The following is an 18376-nucleotide window of genomic DNA, read 5'->3' on the forward strand; positions in this document are numbered from 1 at the left end:
CTGAGGCTTGGGGACTTCCCAAGCCAGACGTTGTCTGCTCACATTTCTGCTTCATTCCCTCACGGACTGTCCTGTAGATTTTTCTATTTGCCTTCCAAACACATTAACGCTTCTTGTGTCCCGGGGCATCTGGCAGCAGCAACTCATATGTCTTGAGTGGGAAATTCATGAGGGAACACTTTCTTCTACTTCTTATAAAACTAACAGCTCATTTCTATAGGGAGCAGGAATTAAGTCATGAGCCCAAATTACCTGTTCCAAGCTCCACCTGATTCTGCATGAAAGTAAGCACGTAGGCAGTAGTTGATTTACTGTCGTAATTTCCTCTACATTCCTAAAAATCCTGGTGCAGTCGGTCGCTCTGTGACTCCTGATGCCCAGCAGATCAGCTTTGTGAGACAGCTCCTGCTATCCAGCAACAAGCACTGCCAACTTCAGGAGCCCAGAGGATATAGAAGCCCCTTTTCCCTCCTAGGTTAGTAAGGGCTCGAGGGTACTCTGAAACATGGAGATTTTATGTTCTCTTTAGGCACAGCTCTTGTAAAGTCCAGGTTTAAGTACTTAGGTGAGGGACAGGGTCTTTTTAAAGGGCCAGTCCCACTTTCATTAACCTGGACACTGCCATTTGCATGCTCCTTGGGTTGCCAGAGTCAGATGGTGGTAGGCCCTTCCTTGGGAAGCGCTCCTTACCAAGCTCCAGAGACAGCCCTGCCAATGAGCTGGTTATGCTCCAGCAGCCCCAGGAACAGACAAACTTCAGCTGCTATTAAGAGGAAGGGAAGCTGGCAAACTGTTTTATCTGAAGCAGGAAGTGAGCTTGTCTCATGCCCTGGAAAAGATCTACTCCTACCACCCACTCAGAACACAAAGCCATTCCACATTTTGAGAGCAACCATATGCAGCTGGACCTGATTTTACATGTCTCTTAGACTTCAAGTCCAGGAAGCAATCCATAAATAGACAAAGGTCACCAGTAAGGAAACGAACAAAGCACATTTACTCTTGTGCTCATTAAGGTGCCACCAAGAAGCAAATGCCATTATCACTTGTAGGTGACTGCAAAGCAAAGGCACACCACAGCCACAGTTGTAGCTCCTACTGTGGCAGTAGCAGTGCTCATGGAAATAAAACCCATGCAATGGGGTAAGGGTCTCAAGAGTCAGCTTTTGTAGTTACTCATTTATTCATCTCAGTATTTGCTTTGCTTGAGTTGTTACTGCCTCCTCCATTTTCTTTCTGCAGAGTTTTCAACAGGTTTTGCATCAATGAACTGTAAGTCAGCTGTTCTGACAGATTTATTTTATTGCAGAGCAGACATCTCTGCCACCACAGCAGGAAACTAGCTCTGTAAGACACAGAATTACATCCCCACTGTCCCTCTTGCCCCTCTCAGGGCAAACTTGTTCCCCTCTGACCCTGAAGCAAACACTAGTTTTGCAACTGCCTGGGCCAAAGTCACGTCATTCCTGATCAGTCCCTACCCTTCTCAGGGCAACCTTGTCATGGCTCTGCCTCACTGGACAACATGCTTTCCTGCCTCTGAGGCCCTCACAGCAACACTGAACATTAACTGAGGCTCAGGTCAGTTGAAAGCAAGGGCAAGGTCACCATACTGCCACACTGGGAGGCAATCCTGGCAGAATTTCACTCTGCCTGCTAGAGTTCAGCATGCTTTGCTCAGATGGGAGCTCTGTCCCTGCAGGTGGGGTAGAGGGTACAGGTATCTTGTTCCCTGCTCACAGTATCCTTATTGAAAACCAGTGTTCCCCAGCAGTGACAGGGACCAGCAACACAAACAGCAAAGGGGAACCACAGGACCATTGTGCTTATTTTGCTTTGCAACCACAAGTCTGTTACATTTGCTCACTGGGATGGACTGCGAAATTTGTGATAGCTGCTGGGTGTTTCCTGGCAGACCCAGTGCTGTCCCTGATATTCCCTGAGACACAGGACCCCTGGTCAGGGTCCTGCAGGTCCCCAGGCCTGAGCCCAGCTCACTCCAAGGGAATGCCCCTGTAGGGCACACTTATAAGGCTATTACCTTATTAAATATTATGAGTCTTTCACCTATGCACTCCTTTTCACACTCTGGAGTTGCCCCATGCCCATCTTATCCCTCCCTGTGAATAGCCAATTAAATAGGAGAAAATAAAATAATTTTTTTTAAAAGTCTGTGCAAATCTATTGCAAGTTGTAACATAAGTGAACCAGGTTTGTAGTTACCTTGATTCGCCAGCAGACATAAGTCTCTGTTATATTATGCTGCCCCTTTGTAAGAAAAAACAAAGGCAGATTTCATGGAGGGATGGATCCCACCATTCCCAAGCTAAGATCTCTCCCCATGTTGAAGTCCACAGAGCTGGTAAAAGATTTCCCAGCTATAAAATATATTTATGTATAGAGAGGGAAGCAACTATGCAGCAATAGGGACAATCCCCTCAGAAAACCCTAAACATTGTAAATAAAAAATATGCAGAGAAATAAAAAAAAAATAAAAATGAAAAATAAAATGAGGCAGAGGAAAGACTTTTCAGAGAGTATTTATTCCAATTTACCTTTCCATGCTACTGCCCTAAAGCAGACTACCCAGCAAGAGTTGCACCTTCTTCAGTCATGTTCTGCTGTTTTGACATGGAGATAGATTTTTTTGGCCTTTGGAGCACTTTGCCTGCAAGAATAACAAGACATGAACATCAACCAGGAATTAAGGTGTTCAGTGAGCACCTAACTTCAAGTTCTTCACCTGCTCTGCCTTCACCCCAAGAAAATTATCTATTCTTCTAGGTTTGTTCTGGCTTCTTAGTAGATGCAGGTGCTTCACACACCACATGTGAAGCTGCTATCGAGACTGTCCTTTTTTTATTCTGCTATTAAGGTTTTGTTAAACACAATGTTTATTGTTGCACCACATTTGAGAGACTAGTGCAGTTTTATTCACAAGACAGTAAAGGCCTGGGCTACTTTTTTTCAGATGCCTAGGTGAACATGTGGTAAAAGGAGTCCAAAGTCTGTCCAGTGAGAGTCTTGAAATTAACTATCAACTTCTTGGAAACAAAGAAGGCAGCCAAGTAACCCCTGGGCTTCCCCAAGGGCCTCTGGACAGAGGTTTTGCCCAATTTCAAGTGAAAGCTGCTAAGAGTTCATCTTCATGGCTCACCTGTGAAAGTTTTCAACATCCTCCACAGTCTCAGGCAAAACTCTTCCTTTAGTTTCAGGCAAAAGCAACACCAATCCACCCGCAATCAAACCAAGAACAGCTTCAAATCAAACAAGACACAAAGAGCTTGTAAGCATATACCAACTACAGCCTGACAGAAAGGACTCGTCAATGGCATTTTCTTATCTTCTTCATACCAGATGTGCACCTCAAGCCTCTATATGCAAAACTGCCATACCACCTCTGGAGTATGTGGCTGCCATATAGAGACAGCAAAAAGACAAGTTCTCTTGTGAGTTATGCACCAAACTAGGACACTTCAGACTGGACAGACAAACCTTCTGTCTTTAGAGGAAGGATTTATAGTGGAAAGAACCCTTTCCATTGCAGGAGTATGCCAGAAAACATATTCTATTTCTATGCTATTCACATAAGATTAGAAAATACATACAGAACGTATTATCTCCTAAACAATGTGATTAACTTCTCCACTGATAATTTCTTTTACCCAGTTTGTACATATTTGGCATATATATTTTAAATCTACTAAGCACCTTCTAGATGCCCTGTTAAAAACTGCATATTTTTATTCAGTACATTTTTCCATAGATAATGTGCTGATCTAAAGACTCGGAAAAGTGTTGCAGACCCTGAACTGAGAGTTCAGGTCACTAGTCTGCAAGCACTTATCTTGCATTTATTTACCAGCCTCTTTCCAAATAGCTGGACAATAACCAGTTAACAGACTGTAGGAATAGGTGAAGCATAACAGCCATACTTGTATTCCATTGAATAGGCAATTCTTTAGTTATGTGAAATTCTAGAGTTTGACTCCTGGACTGAGACAATATATCTCACAAAAGTGCAGTAATTCATCAGCTTAGAATCCATCAAATATTAATCTCAATTTTTTTCTCAGGTCTTTGCCACCTGTCGAACCTGTATTCACCTCTGACTTCCTTTAAAATGCAAGGAGAAATAATAAGGGCAAAGGAGATATGAATGCATAAACAAGCTCCAGGTTGTCATAAACTGAAAGCTATGGCTTTACAGACAGCAAGGAGCTTCTGCTGAATTTACAGCAGCTGACTCAGTGGCTTTTCCCTCCTTTTAAACTCGGGTCCCACTGCTGCACCCTGGGAGAGGCCAGCAAGGAGGTAAGGTGGCACTTACTGAAGACAATCAGTGGCAGATCATGCCAGACTTCCACCAGTCTGTAGACAATGAATGGGACGATGACTCCACCAACATCACACAAGGAGGAGCAAACCATCACCCCGAGATTCCTGGTTCAGTAGCAAAGGGATCATGTTAGCATCAGAGTACTTCAGTTGGAAGGGGATGGATCACAACTCTGAGCCTTACGCAGGACAAATCTAAGCACTGTGTGAGATTTCAGATCCCTCACCCACCCTCGTTTTCTCCACTTTTCCCTTTATTTCTGTCATGTGTTTTCCCCTGTCTAAAAGTACATTTGCTCTCTTTATTAAGGTACCTTTTTAAAGCACTTTAATTGTGTTTCATCTATCAACAGTACTTGTGTAGCTCTGACACACTTGAGGATAATTTATCATAAAACACAACATACACATCACCCTCAACTGTTTCCAGGCCAAATGCCAACTGAGGGGAGGATGAACCTACCTGATGTATGTTGGATACAGTTCAGTGTTTACAAAGCAAACCATTTCAAAAGCCATTGTAATTCCCATTCTCCCGATGCAAGCAGTAATCACTTTTAACCAATGTAAATCTGCAGAGGAAATGCATTCAACACATTTAAAAGTATCCCAGTCATTTAGCAGGTGTCAATTAATACAACAGTGTTATTTTGGGGGACCTCTGATCCCGTGTCAGTTGGTGTTTTTCAGAGACCTTGTTTCACCTGCATAAGTGAGGGAATGGAAACAGTTAGCACTGCATGAGCACAGGGACCCTCACTAAGCAGCACGGAGGACCTGGATGACAGGGTGGAAAGCCCCCACAAGGTTTCATTCAGGTGACTTACCCTCAGGGATCAGGGCTGTGACAAGGCAGGCGGCCCCAGCCACCAGGTTTGCCACAGCCCAGGGGTAGCGTCGCCCAACACGGTCAATAGTGGCAAGGATGGTGAAGGCAGCTGGGAACTCAACAAGTGCAGAATAGAGGAAATCCAGGTACATGTTCCCACCAGCTACTCCCATGTGCATGATGAGCCCCTGGTAGAGGACAGAACTTGTGAACCTGGGCAGAGAAGAAAATCCTGGATTTGTTAGTCAGTCAGAGAACAGAGATCAGTGTCCTGAAGGAGTTTTCCAAACCAGAGCTTCAAAAACAGCTCTCCCACATTATATTCTTACCAGTTGTACATCAAAATGAGTGTGTTTTTTCTCATCTGTGGTGTCCTGACAAGGTCAATTAGTGAAGGTTTCTGCTTTCCACAGTCTTCCTCCTCAAATTTAATATCCTGTGGAAGAGCCAGTACATAGGACGTTAGGTTTCTGCTGGGAGGAACTGATGGAAGGTGATGCTTATTTACATGCACAAGCAAACCCTGAGCTCACCTCAAAATCGGAAGGCATCTTTTTCTGATTTTTTTTAGCCATATCACTGACAATTTTCATAGCTTTGTCATTTTTTCCTTGAGATATCAGCCACCTGGGAGACTCTGGGAGGCACCTGCAACACAAGTGAATGACATATACCAAAACATAAAGCCCACGTAGTGCTTCCATGTATAGAGACTTTGGAGAGAGTGCTTTGATTGAATAGAGGCAGATGGCTTTTTTGTTTATGTGGGTGGGTTTTGTTTGTTACTTTCCACTTCCCCAGTCAGGAAAAGTAGTATATCCCACAGCTGAGATTAGAAGAGGAGCAGTTGAGGTAGTGGCTTCAATCAAAGAAGAGTTTATTAAGGATGAATCAGGGAAGGGCTTTGAGTGAGAGTAGTGCTATCATCTTAGCCATCCCATTCACCACAAACCACAAAGGGCTCCTCTTAGGGAGCCATTTTTCAGTTCTGGCATTACAGGTTAAGAAGTAGCAAACAAGCTAGAACTGGCTTACCAATTCAAAAATATAGAAGAAGGCAAAATTTTTTTTTCTACTATTCCTAACCTCTAGACACATCCAGACAATTTCTAAAATCTAAAGCGCTCAAACCAAAAAATATCAATTAAAAAGCGAGGGGAGAAATAAAAATTAAGGTAAGCCCACGTGCCTTTTATTTTTTTGTTGGACCACAAAAAACTGCAATTTTTTTTCCTTAAAATAATATGTTAACAACACATTACAGTTATGTTAGCATTAGACAATATCTCAACCATATTTTCAGTGTAAAGTCCACTAAATTATGCCAAGGCACTTTTTTCCTTTATGAAATGCTTAAAGAAAATAATAAATTATATTAATTCACTTTTCCCCTAGTATTTTTCAAATTGATCTGTCTTTTAAACACAGGTCAGGTGAGGTGCACAGGCTAAGATTCAATAAGATCTCAGTTGCTGAGGGGTCCTATATTTCCCTCTCCTTTTTGCTGTGAACCTCTTCTTTGCACCAAGAGGTGTGCACAACCAAAAAGGAGAATACCACGTGCCTTTCAGTATCAAGCCTCAGGAAGCAGGAGAAGCTGGTTTTTTGGGTTGTGGGCAGAGGTAGAACACAAGCCCGTTTACCAGTAGTAGAGAAGGAAGAAGCAGGTCGGCAGGGTGACAGTGAGCTGCAGCCACCGCCAGTGAGGGATGGCATAAGCGATGGCATCAAAGACCAGGAGGCCAACGGAGAAGGCCGTCTGGTAGAGGATGCCCACCGTCCTCCGGTAGTCTGGACCAACAACTTCTGTCACTGCAAACACACACAAAGACAGGTGAATGCCACAAGCACTCAGAGCAGGAGTAACTTGCTATGTGGGGACACTGGAAGACCAATACCATATTAACACCTTGAAGAAACCATCTTGGTAATCATGGGCTTCCCAGCATGTCTCTGGACAAAACCCCCTCATGCTTATACAGGAAGGTTTGCTTTTCTATCACCCAAACTTCAGTAGAGAAGAAGACACTGCTCCTGGTCTTATACTGGCATAAGACATTCAGTACTGTCCTCTGTCATGGAGATCTTTGAGTAAATCAAGCATTCGTCAAAGTGCACAGATGGATTTCATTGTAAAATCTCATGCCAACATACACAATGTCTCCAACCCAATAACAAAGCAGAATATTTTGTTTCCAAAGTGCCTGCATCTCACTCCAAACATGCAAGAAAAGCCTGTATCACAGGATGGCACAGAGCTCCTTGGTCAGGATGGCATCACAATTCATCTGCACTTTGCAACTCCACAACATAGACCCAAAGGTTAAGACTTGTTGATATACAGAGTTAAAAGTAACTATTCCAGCAGGCAGGCACAAGTGCACTCAATACTTTGTGTACAGCTGTATGATTTCAAGAAAGCAAACTGATTAGGAAAATAACAGCAGTTATTTAGCAGCTAAAGGAAGCACTGGGTTTTGGAATTACAGAGTAGCTAATACTGCTTGGCCAAATAATGCACAAAGATATCTCCTCAGGCTCAGCAGGACTGAGCCAAAGGCAGCTGAAGTGTAGACAAGTGTCCCAGGAGAGCAGGATAATAAGGTTGTTCTGTCCTTGTACCCTTCCCTGGGCATTCAGTATCGGCAGCTACCCTTAGGGAAAGGGTACAAGTCTAAGGGGGCTTTGGGGCTGATTCTGGGTGATATCTTTTTTATGGGAGAGTTTCAAGAGAATCCAGAATTAACAAGATATAACTGAGGGAAAATGTCAGGATAGGGTAAGTCATTCTCCTGAAAGGGACTTTGTGCTCTGAAATGGCATAAAGTTCCCCAGAAGAGATGATAAGGATTTCACTTGTGCCAAGAAAAGATTTAAGAGCATCTAGATTTAAGCAAGCATCTAGAAATGCACTGGAAGGAGCAATCACATCTTAGCAGAAGATGGTCTGCACTGTGAGATAGGTGCTTTAATTTTATTTATATCAGACACTGTATAACTGCACAAGTAAGATGTCTCCACTAAAAGACTTAATGGGGGCTCAGGGCATTGACATTTAAGTTTTTACCACTATCACAGTGAACTGCATCACTCAGAGCTATTTGGTAGAGCCACCTGATGTCCTTGCCCAGATAAGGCTCTATTAGTCAGTATTGAAAATATTTAATCTGCTGCTTGAGTGATTGCCTGGTGTTGGCTATTTTATAGAAGAGATTGAACTCCATTCCAGAGAAATTAGAGAAGTCAGATGGAGCTCTCTATCCTGCACCAGAAAATGGTCCTGAGATGGCCCCAAATCCAACCTGGCCACATAGTGGTGCTTCACCACTAGACACAATTGGTGCAGGGCACTGGGAGAGGCATCCACAGAGGTTGGCACCTCTCATGGCTTAGCCTCCATTCAGACAAGTGGATACACAAATACACAAACACTTTGTCTTTCTCAGCAAGTACAAGCTGTTCTTCAGTTATTTTTAGGCTGCAAAGCCTCTGTTTGGCCTTTAATGCTCGTTGTGCCATAAAAATGCCTCAAATTTTCCCCACCCTTTTCTTGTCTCCTCTGTCATCATCCTGTGTGGAGCAGATGCAGTCTGCCTGGGGCCATCACCTTCCCCAGCCAGAGCGTGATGGGAGGAAGAGGAGCCCAGGTGCCCAGATCTGCAAAGGTGAGCTGTGCCATAGGGGAGGAAAAGCCTGCCTCAAGGTAACAGCCCTCATATACCACCACTTGACTGAGCTTTGAAAGCTACAATTGTTTCTCTCTAAGGACAGTGCTTGAAAATATCCTGAGAAGTCAAAGAGGGAGAAAACTCCTTGAGATAAAACACCATGGGAGGAATTTTTTAAATGGTTTTTGTTCAGGTATTTTGGATTGAGCTTTCTCCTTTATCTTCTGCAGATAGTCTTATGCCTGGGAGAAGATCCTGAACTCACCCAGGATGTAGCCTGCAGTCCAGCAGCCCTTGCTGACCAGCCCTTGCATGAACCGAATGATGACTATCCACAGGTAGGTGGGCACAAAGACCAGAAGGATTCCACAGACAATGTTTGCAAAAATTGTGGTTAAGAGGCAAAATTTACGGCCAAACCTGGATTGGAAAATAATACAAATGAAGCAAACCGCTAGTAATGAAAGCACAGGCATTTTAAAGTAGTAAGAGGTTTGGGGTGAGTGGGGGATCCAATTTTGCTATACAAGGGATAGAGACATGCTTTTATTCTTTGCTCATTACTCACTTATCTACTTTTCTAATCTACGAAAAGTTCCTGTGACAGTTGCTCTGCAATTCCACAAAAACTTTCAGAAAAGAAAGAATAGTCCCATATTTACAAATATTATATTGGGGGTGAAAAATAAGTTGATATTATGACTGATATTACCACATGCACTAGATTTATAAAGGGTTTATATATCACAGTCCTAATCTTCAAAACTCTAGTATGTAGGGATCTCCTTGTGAGGGGGCTGCATTTCACAGCTGGAGCAACTGGGAGCCTGCTATTTTAACAGTCCTAGGCAAGAGGGGAATAAGGAGGGAAACAGGCCTTCAGATACTGACAGTTGTTCCTCTTTAACATCAGGTGCCTGAGCTAGGGAGTTTGACTGCTGGCTCTGAACAGGGAGCTAAAGAGATTTCTGCTTTTTCACAGTGAGTGCTGCTGCACCCATCTGGCAATCTCTGTGCAAACAATTTCTAAGTTTCTCAAAAGGAAACAAGATGTTCCCAAGCTGTAGCCACACAGAGTGTAACAGATTCAAGTGGGAGCTCCCAAACAGGAATTCCTGGCTTTGGTCAATACCCAGGGTTCTGATGTGGCACAGTAGGAAGTCTGGGGTATACGGTACTGAAATAGTCCTTGCAGGTTTTGCAGGACTCGCTGAGCAGATCTTTGCCAACCACCAAGTATAACCTAAGAAGCAGGGTATTGCTCCTCTTACTGTGACTAAACATTCAAGTGGCTGGCCTTATTTTGAGAAGAGCAGAGAGTATATCAGTTGCACAACCTTTATCTAAGTTTGGCTGCTGAATACCAATAAGGGAGGTCAGAGGGTTTTACTGTCAGCCCACACATACCTGTCTGCGATGTAGCCAATGTTTATGGAGCCAATAAAAAATCCAGCATTAACAGAAGACTGAAAGAGGTCCAACTTCCAGGAATCCTCACACACCAGGTCAAACTAAAGGAGCAACCACAGTCAGAGGCAAAAGAGTGAAATGAGGAGCTGGCTCACATCCACAAGTCTCCTTCACTTCATTTAAAGATTTAAACTTGTTTCTGAGTCAATGCCTGTTTTGTCAGTTAAGTTAGTAGGATTTCTGTGTGCCAAGTGTCCAACATTAAAAACTGGAACAAGCCCTTGAGCAGTTTACAGGTATTTCAAATTCACATCTCAGTTCTTTGCTGGAAAAAACATAGGCGAGCTATTACCTGTCAAAATTGGCACCCTAACTTGTGTTGGCCTTTGTTGATCAAACCATCATGGATCTGATGATCACACTGGGCTTTTCAAACAGCTTTTTGTATGCATCTGGAAAGCAGGTATTTTGTATCCAGGACCAAGCTTTATACTGCCTGGGTATCCACATATATTTGCCATCTGGTCTGACTTGTCATTCTCACTTGTAGATATACATAAAACCTGCTAAAAAGCTACTAAGTTACTTCAAAACCCTCTCTTAATATGACTGAGGATCCCTTCTCATTCTGCTGGTAACTAGGTTTAATTGAATCTATGCACCTGAACATAAAACCAGATACTTCTCTTGATGCTCTGTGGGGCTTTCCATGAGAATATTCTTCCATATGCAAATTTTTCCTTTGGCCAAAGTAACATCTCTTACACTGCACTACCCTTTCCCTTGCTCAGCTGTCAGAGCAAAAGGACAACTTAACAGAGCCTGAGAGCTTTCATGGGAACAGTCACAACCAGAAACTCATTGATGAAATGCCCACACAGGCATGTGACATGTCTGGTTATCCCATGAAAGAAGTGGCCCATGGGCCTAGCCTTTTACCCACTTCAGCAGGAAAGGGAAGACTACTGATGTGAGAGCATGACCGCATGAACCCATTCAGACTGCAAGTGTTTAGCTTCCAACAGTCTCATGAGATGATGGGGGGGTCATATGGACCCCAGCACCTGGTGAAGCCTTTTGCAGCAAGATGTGCCTGCTGAGCTGGTGCTGTGCAGGCAGCCTGGGTCACCCTTCATTTGAGGTGCCTCACTTCCTCACTTTAATATCATACAGCTCATATCTTGCTGAAAGAAGTACACTTACAGTACATCACCTTATATCTACTTCCAAACTCTCACAAAACTGTAAATTCTAAAGTTGAAAGAGCACAGAATTTACCTGCACCTCTGTTTGTGTTAGACATATAAAGGAAAGAATCCTGACCTCGATGATCCCTAAAAATTTGGTGGAACTTTCTATTATGAAATCAAGCTTGTCATCCCAGTTACTGGTTTATTTTTAAAGTTAAAGCACCTAAACTGCTAAAGAACAGCAAGTAGCTTAAGTACCATTTTCAGTTTATTCACACCCCTTCTGAGAACACAAAACAGCCATCAGCTTTTCTGCAGTTTATTCTTGACTTAAGCTGTTTAACTGTGGGAAGCCATTACCTTCCCCCACCCCTGCCCACCCCTCGACTGCCATTCATGCATATTTGAAACAAACTTTGAAAGACTTTATTCATTAAAAAAAAAAAAAAAAAGAGGGGGGTGACGTGGGGGGAAGAAATTAAGACCTTTGCATTGTCCGGTTTTGTTTGCAGCACTGCAAGCTGCACTGTTTACACACCTCCACCAACTGGACTTCTCATGTGACAGAAGTTTCATTCAGAACTGGACTTTATCTACCTGGGGATTTATTTGCTGAAATATGCTTTGCTCTCAAGCTGAGCAGCCAAGGCAACACTTCAGAGCAAGGACAGAGACCAGATGACTTGCAAAGCCCCTGGCGCAAATTCACAGCGAGAGACAATCCCTTCTCCAGGTAAGCAGGCGATATTTTAACACCGCCAAGGCTACACGGACCCCTTCCCACAACCCTCAGCTTGCCTGTAACAGAGGGGACAAGGTAAACGGGGCATATTTGTCTTTACCTCAGTCACGAGGGAGCTCCCTGGGGAGTCGTAGACCCAGCCATCCAGGCAGGGAGCGAGGGGAACAGTGCTCCCATTGCCCACCAGGCTGCCAAGAGGGTCAGTGCAGCTGACACCCGTTGCGTTCCAGTCCGCCTCGTACCTCCTGCAGCGGCTGTTGTAACTGGACCCATGGCCATCCCACTCAGGAACTGTGTGATTCAGCTGCTCCTCCAGACTCCAGCCACACCGCTGGCTCAGCTCAGCTACCCCAGGACTGAAGCAGCGGTGCTGAGGGATGAACCCAAAGAAGACAACACCCACATACACTGGGGTGAAGGCAGCAGAAAGCAAACACAGAACAAAAAAGGTTTGCTTCTGGAACCTGTCAAATTCTCCAACATGCTCTAAAATGTCATCTAGGGTTGGCATTTTGGCATCAAAACCACCTCAAAAACCTCAACTATGTCCTCTCTGCAGCACTGATGTATTTAGTTGGCAGCAAAGCTACTTAAGTAACAAACACATTTGACCAAAAGTCAAGACTAACTCCATAAATTATTAAACTACATGTTGCAAGCTTTATTTTTTAGGTTTCATTTGAAATCAGACCTTAATTTACCCAGGCAAAATTTGCATTTAACCCCTAACAGAGCACTTATATGTATGTTCCTTTTCTCCAGAAAAGCCCCTGACAGCCACAACCCTTTAGGTGGTTTTTTTTGTTTGTTTTAATTAGGCCAGTCAGCTCCTCAAATAATAGGCATTTTTAAGAAGCAAACAAAGATGGAAAATTCCACCAACATCCAGGCAACATACAAGTTTAGTGCAGAGCGGCTGGGCACCACACGTGAGCAAAGTTTATTAACCAGGATCTGTAAAGAGTCGGTAAGTACACTGTAAAAAAGAAGTGTTTATGTGTTGATCCACATGGCAGTAAATGAACAGCTTTTCTGAGAACTCCAGCATCATGTGTGTCTCATCTTTTACTTTCCACACTCTTCCATTTCCAGAGAATACCTCTCCCTGCCTATACCAGGGAACAGTTGTCATCTCACCATATTTTTGCAGTGAAACAGAAGAGAAAAAGCACTCACTACAGAATTATGCACTGGAAATAGCTGTGGGAAGCCATAATATATAATACTTATGGCCAAAACAGCTAATTTTATCACAGAAGACCTGTAAGACTTTAGGTGGACTTCACTGCAGGCACCTCAAACAATTAGAGTTATATTATGCTCCAATGGTACTTTGTCCTGCCTGTGGATAGACACCAGCTACTCCTGTATCTTTTGCTGACAACAGCAGCTTCCATCAGAAAGAAAAGCATAAGGTTAACATTCTCAAGACAGAAAAAAAAGTGAAAAATGGCCTGGAAATATATTTAAATAGCTTAGGCAACAATGAAAAGAAAATTTAAAGACCTCATCTCAATACACTCCAAGAAATAAACCAGCCTAGAAGGTCATTCTGGCCTGGGGATTGAAACAGAACCTGGTCTCATCAGCCACAGAGCAAGAGTGGCCTAACCAGCTGTGAAAGCTGCTTTGCAGACCAACCCTTTAATATCATTCCCTACATCACACAGATGTGCTTTCTCCTCTCCTACTTCATCCTCTTCTCTGTCAAGAACACCTGTAACAAGTTACCAAGAGCTCCTCTTCTGTGGGCACTCACAGCTGTGCTACCCCAAGCCCAGCCCAGCACTACCCCACACCAGACCTTCACCTCCGTAGCTACAGGTGAAGGTTCCACATGGAGCTGGGGAGGGGAACAGGGGCACAAAAGTGCGCAGCAGTCACCACAGTCACAGCCAGGCCTGGCAGCCTTCCTCAGCAAGAGGATGTGTGCAGTCACCTGGGGCCAAAGAAACTGTAGTCAAAACCTACCTGGGAAGCAGCTGAAGTTTAAAGACATTAGGCTGTATCTTAAAAATACACCCAAAAATCCCTCACATCACTTCTTTCCTAGCAGTTTTGTTTAAACAGTTGGTAATAGTGTGCATAAGTTCCACACAGACTAAAAAAAGTTAGATCCAGACTGGGCCTGTTTTCCTGATTTCCCACCATCCTCTCTACAGTCAGTTCAGAGAGGGGCTGGGTGGCACTGTGCGTGGCAGGTGGATTTCTTAGAGACTCCTTTCACAAGGAGTCACACTGCTGACTGGTGAAATTTCTGCTCCTGGCCCAGCCATTTGTACAGACTTGTTTGGGCCCTACTATTCTCATAACACTTCCCTCCCTATGGTTAAGTAGGGTATCCTACTAGGTAAATAATCTGATGAAGCAAGTCATGCATCCAGGTCTAAATAAGGTAAGATTCAGTCAGTCTACCTACAAATGCCTAGATAAAAGTGGGCAGTAGTTCCAAGACCAGGCACTGAAGTCACTCATTGCTTTCAAATGCAAGTTAGAAATATAACAATGATATGGCTCAAATAAGCACCCCCAGACAGAGAATCTCTGTTCTACCTACACCTTGTTAGGTATGGCCAGAACAAATGACACAAAGTGATTTTATGCATGGGGAAATAACATCCTGCAGTGGGTTCATGGATCCAACAACTCCAAGATGCCAGCCTTGATGACTTAGGGAAGCAGCACTCTTCAACATCCATTGAGAGAACCACTGCAATGATAACTGATAGGATTAAAAAAATGCACCGTCGAGCCTCTCATTCCCCCCAGACTCACCTAATCCTAAATATGAAAAATGCTGCTTTTAAGCTTGACGAGATGCAGCTTAAGCCAAACTGATTTACAGCTCCACTGGTAACAACACAAGAAAGAAACCTAAGACTGATAAAAGAAAGAATACACCACTGGGGCTTACCTATACATTCTGATTTTTGTCATCAAACATTGGTTCTCGTTTTCAGTGACGTGACTGAGGTACTAGCTATCACAGCAGAAAAGGATATCACCAGGTTGGCAAGCAGCATTACAGACTAGTGTTAAGAAGGATTCCAGAACTGAGGCGTGGGATTTGGAATACCCACTTCATAACTTTTATTGAAATTGCTGAATTCTTTATATTACACTATTTTGATTCAAAATGGAGTTTTTATAAAAAGAAACCATTGCTGAAACTGAGTAAGCCAGCCAAAAGGAACAACGAAAAGTTTCAAAAAATTCTGACCACCGCATGTACTTCTACAATGCTTTGAAACCCTATCATTGTCCATAATTTTACTGAGGAAACACCTGGAGAAGAGCGAGACTGCTAAAGGAAAATTGACCTGCATTCATTACCAGCAACATTTCAAATCAATGACCATGGCCAGGATTGTAGAACAAGAACAAGAAATTAGTCTATTAGAAAACCTTGGCACAATTTTTTCTCCATGAACTTAATACCAGAGAGAGGTATTACGCCAACTAGGGCTCCTCTAGTCGTTAGGCTTTTCTTGGTGATGACCAACTTGGCAGTGCAGGTTGTATTATAGGAATTCTGCCTCTACATCCTTGAAAACTCTGGTTCTCCATGAAGTCAGCCTAGTCCAGCCATAATCAAGGGGAAAGAAAAAAAAAAATCTTTGGGTGCTTTTAGCTGCTTAGGCAAATACTGATGAAGTCAGTCATGTGACCAGTACCAAAAAAAAAATATCATGCAAAGAACAGCAACCATTTCAGGCTAAAGCTATACAGAATTGTACCTCTCAATCCACACCTTTAAACCAATGATCTGTTTAAATTAGAATGGATATTCAAATTTACAAGATAAATTAGACCAGTTCCAAAATTTACATCAAATCATCCCAACACACAAAAGTTATATTTTTCCTTGTCTTACGATGGGTGAACCCATAGAATAATACCCTGCCGGCAGGAAGAACATGTTACTGTTAAGCAAACCTGAGTAGTGAGGATCAATAAATACAAGGAGTTAAAACAACAGTAGTCAGATAACTTGAGTCTCAGAAGCCAGGGGCTTCATTGAGCCTTAATCTTTTCCTTTCAAAGGTTTCTCTTTTTTAAGTGAGCATTTAACATCTATGCTGAGGCTTTAAAAAAAAAAAAAGGCGTCCTGGCTAGAGAGTCAACATAACTCAGATTTCTTGTCAGAAATCCAGTCATTACTGAACAGATCATTGTAAACAACCAAGAAATCTTTCTCTTCTTCCCTTTTTAATGGTTTCTTGTTAAAGGCAAAATTCAGAAATATCTTTCAGGCTGAAGTCCTCATATTTGGTTGGAAATGTTGTCCTGTTATATATAATCTCTCTATATATATTTGATTAGGCACAAGAGGGGTTATTAAATATTCAGTAAGTCCTCATCACTATCATCATGAAACGATACTGTATTTATAGAGTTCTGTGCCTGCTGGCCTGGCTTGGCTTTCGCTTTCCTTTCCTTTCCACCGTTCAACAAATAAGCTTTGTTATCATTGCTAAGACTGGGTAGCTTCTTTTGTGGGTGCTTGCTCTTGTCTAGTCTTCTTCCTGTCTGAATCCTTACATCTGGAATGGTTAACACCTCATCCTCACTGTCCAGGTCATCCACATGGAGAGAGGAAAAGGCTTCAGATTTAACAGACTTGGTAGTAATGTGACCATTCTCCTGCCCTCCTTTTTCTATTCTCTGATTTGGTGCTGCAACTTCCTCCATTAGCCACTCTGTTTCATTCTCATTAGCTTCTTCTTCACTGTTTATCTGCAAGAAAAAAAAAAATGCAAGACAAGACTGCATATTTACCCCTCTAGATGTTGCCACATGCTTATCTCCCCCATTATCAGACCCCACATGGCCTTGGGTTTAATGTAGCCATAAGACAGTAAAACTGCAAGAGCATTGCTTTTTACTATATTGAAACAGACTTTGCTCTCTTCCTGTAAATTTACATGTCATTTGGCAACTTATGGACTGCTCTTCATTTCCTCAACTTTATCCTCCTTTCCCATTTCACAATATAAATGTATATGTGTGTGTGTGTATATATATATATATATATATATATATATATATATATATATAAAATGTCAGCTATGTGGCTTTCCTGAAGGCACACAGTATGGTTTCCATGTACTGAATTAACAGGGTTAATTATTTATTAACAAAGGTTCATATTAAGAAAATTTGACAAGAAACACATTTTATTTTGTCACTGTATTACCTTTGTGTATTTGTAGGAAACACCAGATGTTCTTCTGCAGCAGTTCGTTATCTTGTTTATTACAATTTCCCTAAAGAAAGGGAAGAATACCACATTTGGAAGACTGTATCTGCTTATTAGCCCTCACTTCACTGGATTTCTACCATCAACGTAAAGCATTTCAACAAGCAAGCTGAAAGTTATCACATTGACCCTGAATCACTCTAACAAAATTCAGTCTGTGATGATGTACATCTTCTCTCTTACCACAGTTTCAGGGTGACTATTCTGAAACATCTCTGGCCTTCATGCCTAAACCTGTCTGGAAAGCAGAGGAACAGCAGAACTTGCACTTGTTCCTTGATGCTGTTGTATGGATCCAGCTTGACTCCATGAAAGGAGAGGGATAACAAATACTAACAATATTGACACATTGTTTTATCCTCCATAATTATCAGCTGCCCACAATTGAGGCTAGCCCAACTAAATTGCATACTCCAGCCCTCTTTACATGGACCTTCAGAGAGAAATGGAGAATTTGAAGGAACCAGCAGTTTGACAATTGATGCTGCCAACAGAAAAAACATAACTCCAGTTTACTACTTCCCTTACACTTTTGGCAGGAAATCAAGTCCTGCCAAAGAAACTTCTAAAGCCTCCTAATAATTTCTTACCTCCTCTCTTTTTTGTAGAACAGCAAGATTATTAGACATGCAGTGAGAACAACCAGGAGGACACTCAGCACAGCACCAACAGCCTGGCTTCTCCTTGAAAGACCTTTATGTACTTGGGCCTCCTGATCTGTCTGGTGCTGATTGTTTTCTGGATCATTCGTTGACCTAATAACATAAATTGAAAAGAAAAGGATAAGTAAGATCTATTGACCACTTTCATCAAACTGGATTAGAAACAGCATACTCAAAGCAAACATGCCACACCATCCTGTCAGTCCAACCTAACACCTATATGAACTGAATTTAGGGGATTTCATCTAAGTAAAAAATAACTTGAAAACCAGAAACA

At 42.5% G+C, this 18376-nt stretch overlaps 2 protein-coding genes across 2 annotated transcripts in view; both read right to left on the reverse strand.

The window, feature by feature from the left end:
* Positions 1 to 2524: 2524 nt before the first annotated feature.
* On the reverse strand, positions 2525 to 12783 carry LOC116783775 (solute carrier family 22 member 2-like). Its single transcript, XM_032681612.1, has 11 exons — positions 12278 to 12783; positions 10243 to 10346; positions 9101 to 9255; positions 6811 to 6979; positions 5701 to 5815; positions 5497 to 5603; positions 5166 to 5380; positions 4802 to 4910; positions 4331 to 4443; positions 3158 to 3257; positions 2525 to 2668 (listed from the first exon to the last, which is right to left on the reverse strand). Exons 1-11 carry the CDS (start codon positions 12686 to 12688, stop codon positions 2608 to 2610), a joined length of 1659 nt encoding a protein of 552 aa, XP_032537503.1. The 5' UTR covers positions 12689 to 12783; the 3' UTR covers positions 2525 to 2607.
* A 2448-nt stretch (positions 12784 to 15231) lies between these two features.
* The window catches only part of IGF2R (insulin like growth factor 2 receptor), a 57890-nt gene continuing 54745 nt past the window's right edge, over positions 15232 to 18376 (reverse strand). The window contains exons 46-48 of the mRNA XM_032681611.1: positions 18028 to 18192; positions 17375 to 17444; positions 15232 to 16914 (exon numbers count right to left, since the gene is read on the reverse strand). Coding sequence (XP_032537502.1) covers positions 16516 to 16914; positions 17375 to 17444; positions 18028 to 18192 — 634 coding nt within the window. The 3' untranslated portion in view covers positions 15232 to 16515. The remainder of the gene's footprint in view (positions 16915 to 17374; positions 17445 to 18027; positions 18193 to 18376) is intronic.

This window comes from Chiroxiphia lanceolata, chromosome 3, assembly GCF_009829145.1.
Source record: "Chiroxiphia lanceolata isolate bChiLan1 chromosome 3, bChiLan1.pri, whole genome shotgun sequence".
Classification (NCBI taxonomy): Eukaryota; Metazoa; Chordata; class Aves; order Passeriformes; family Pipridae; genus Chiroxiphia; species Chiroxiphia lanceolata.

Excerpts from the sequence above, each read along its gene's own strand:
- LOC116783775 (XM_032681612.1), bottom strand. The coding sequence starts at position 12,688 with ATGCCAACCCTAGATGACATTTTAGAGCATGTTGGAGAATTTGACAGG. Across the intron at positions 5,604-5,700 it reads AGATGCCTTCCGATTTTGAG|GATATTAAATTTGAGGAGGA; the intron begins GTGAGCTCAGGG and ends GCTCTTCCACAG. Across the intron at positions 5,381-5,496 it reads CTCATTTTGATGTACAACTG|GTTCACAAGTTCTGTCCTCT; the intron begins GTAAGAATATAA and ends TTCTCTGCCCAG.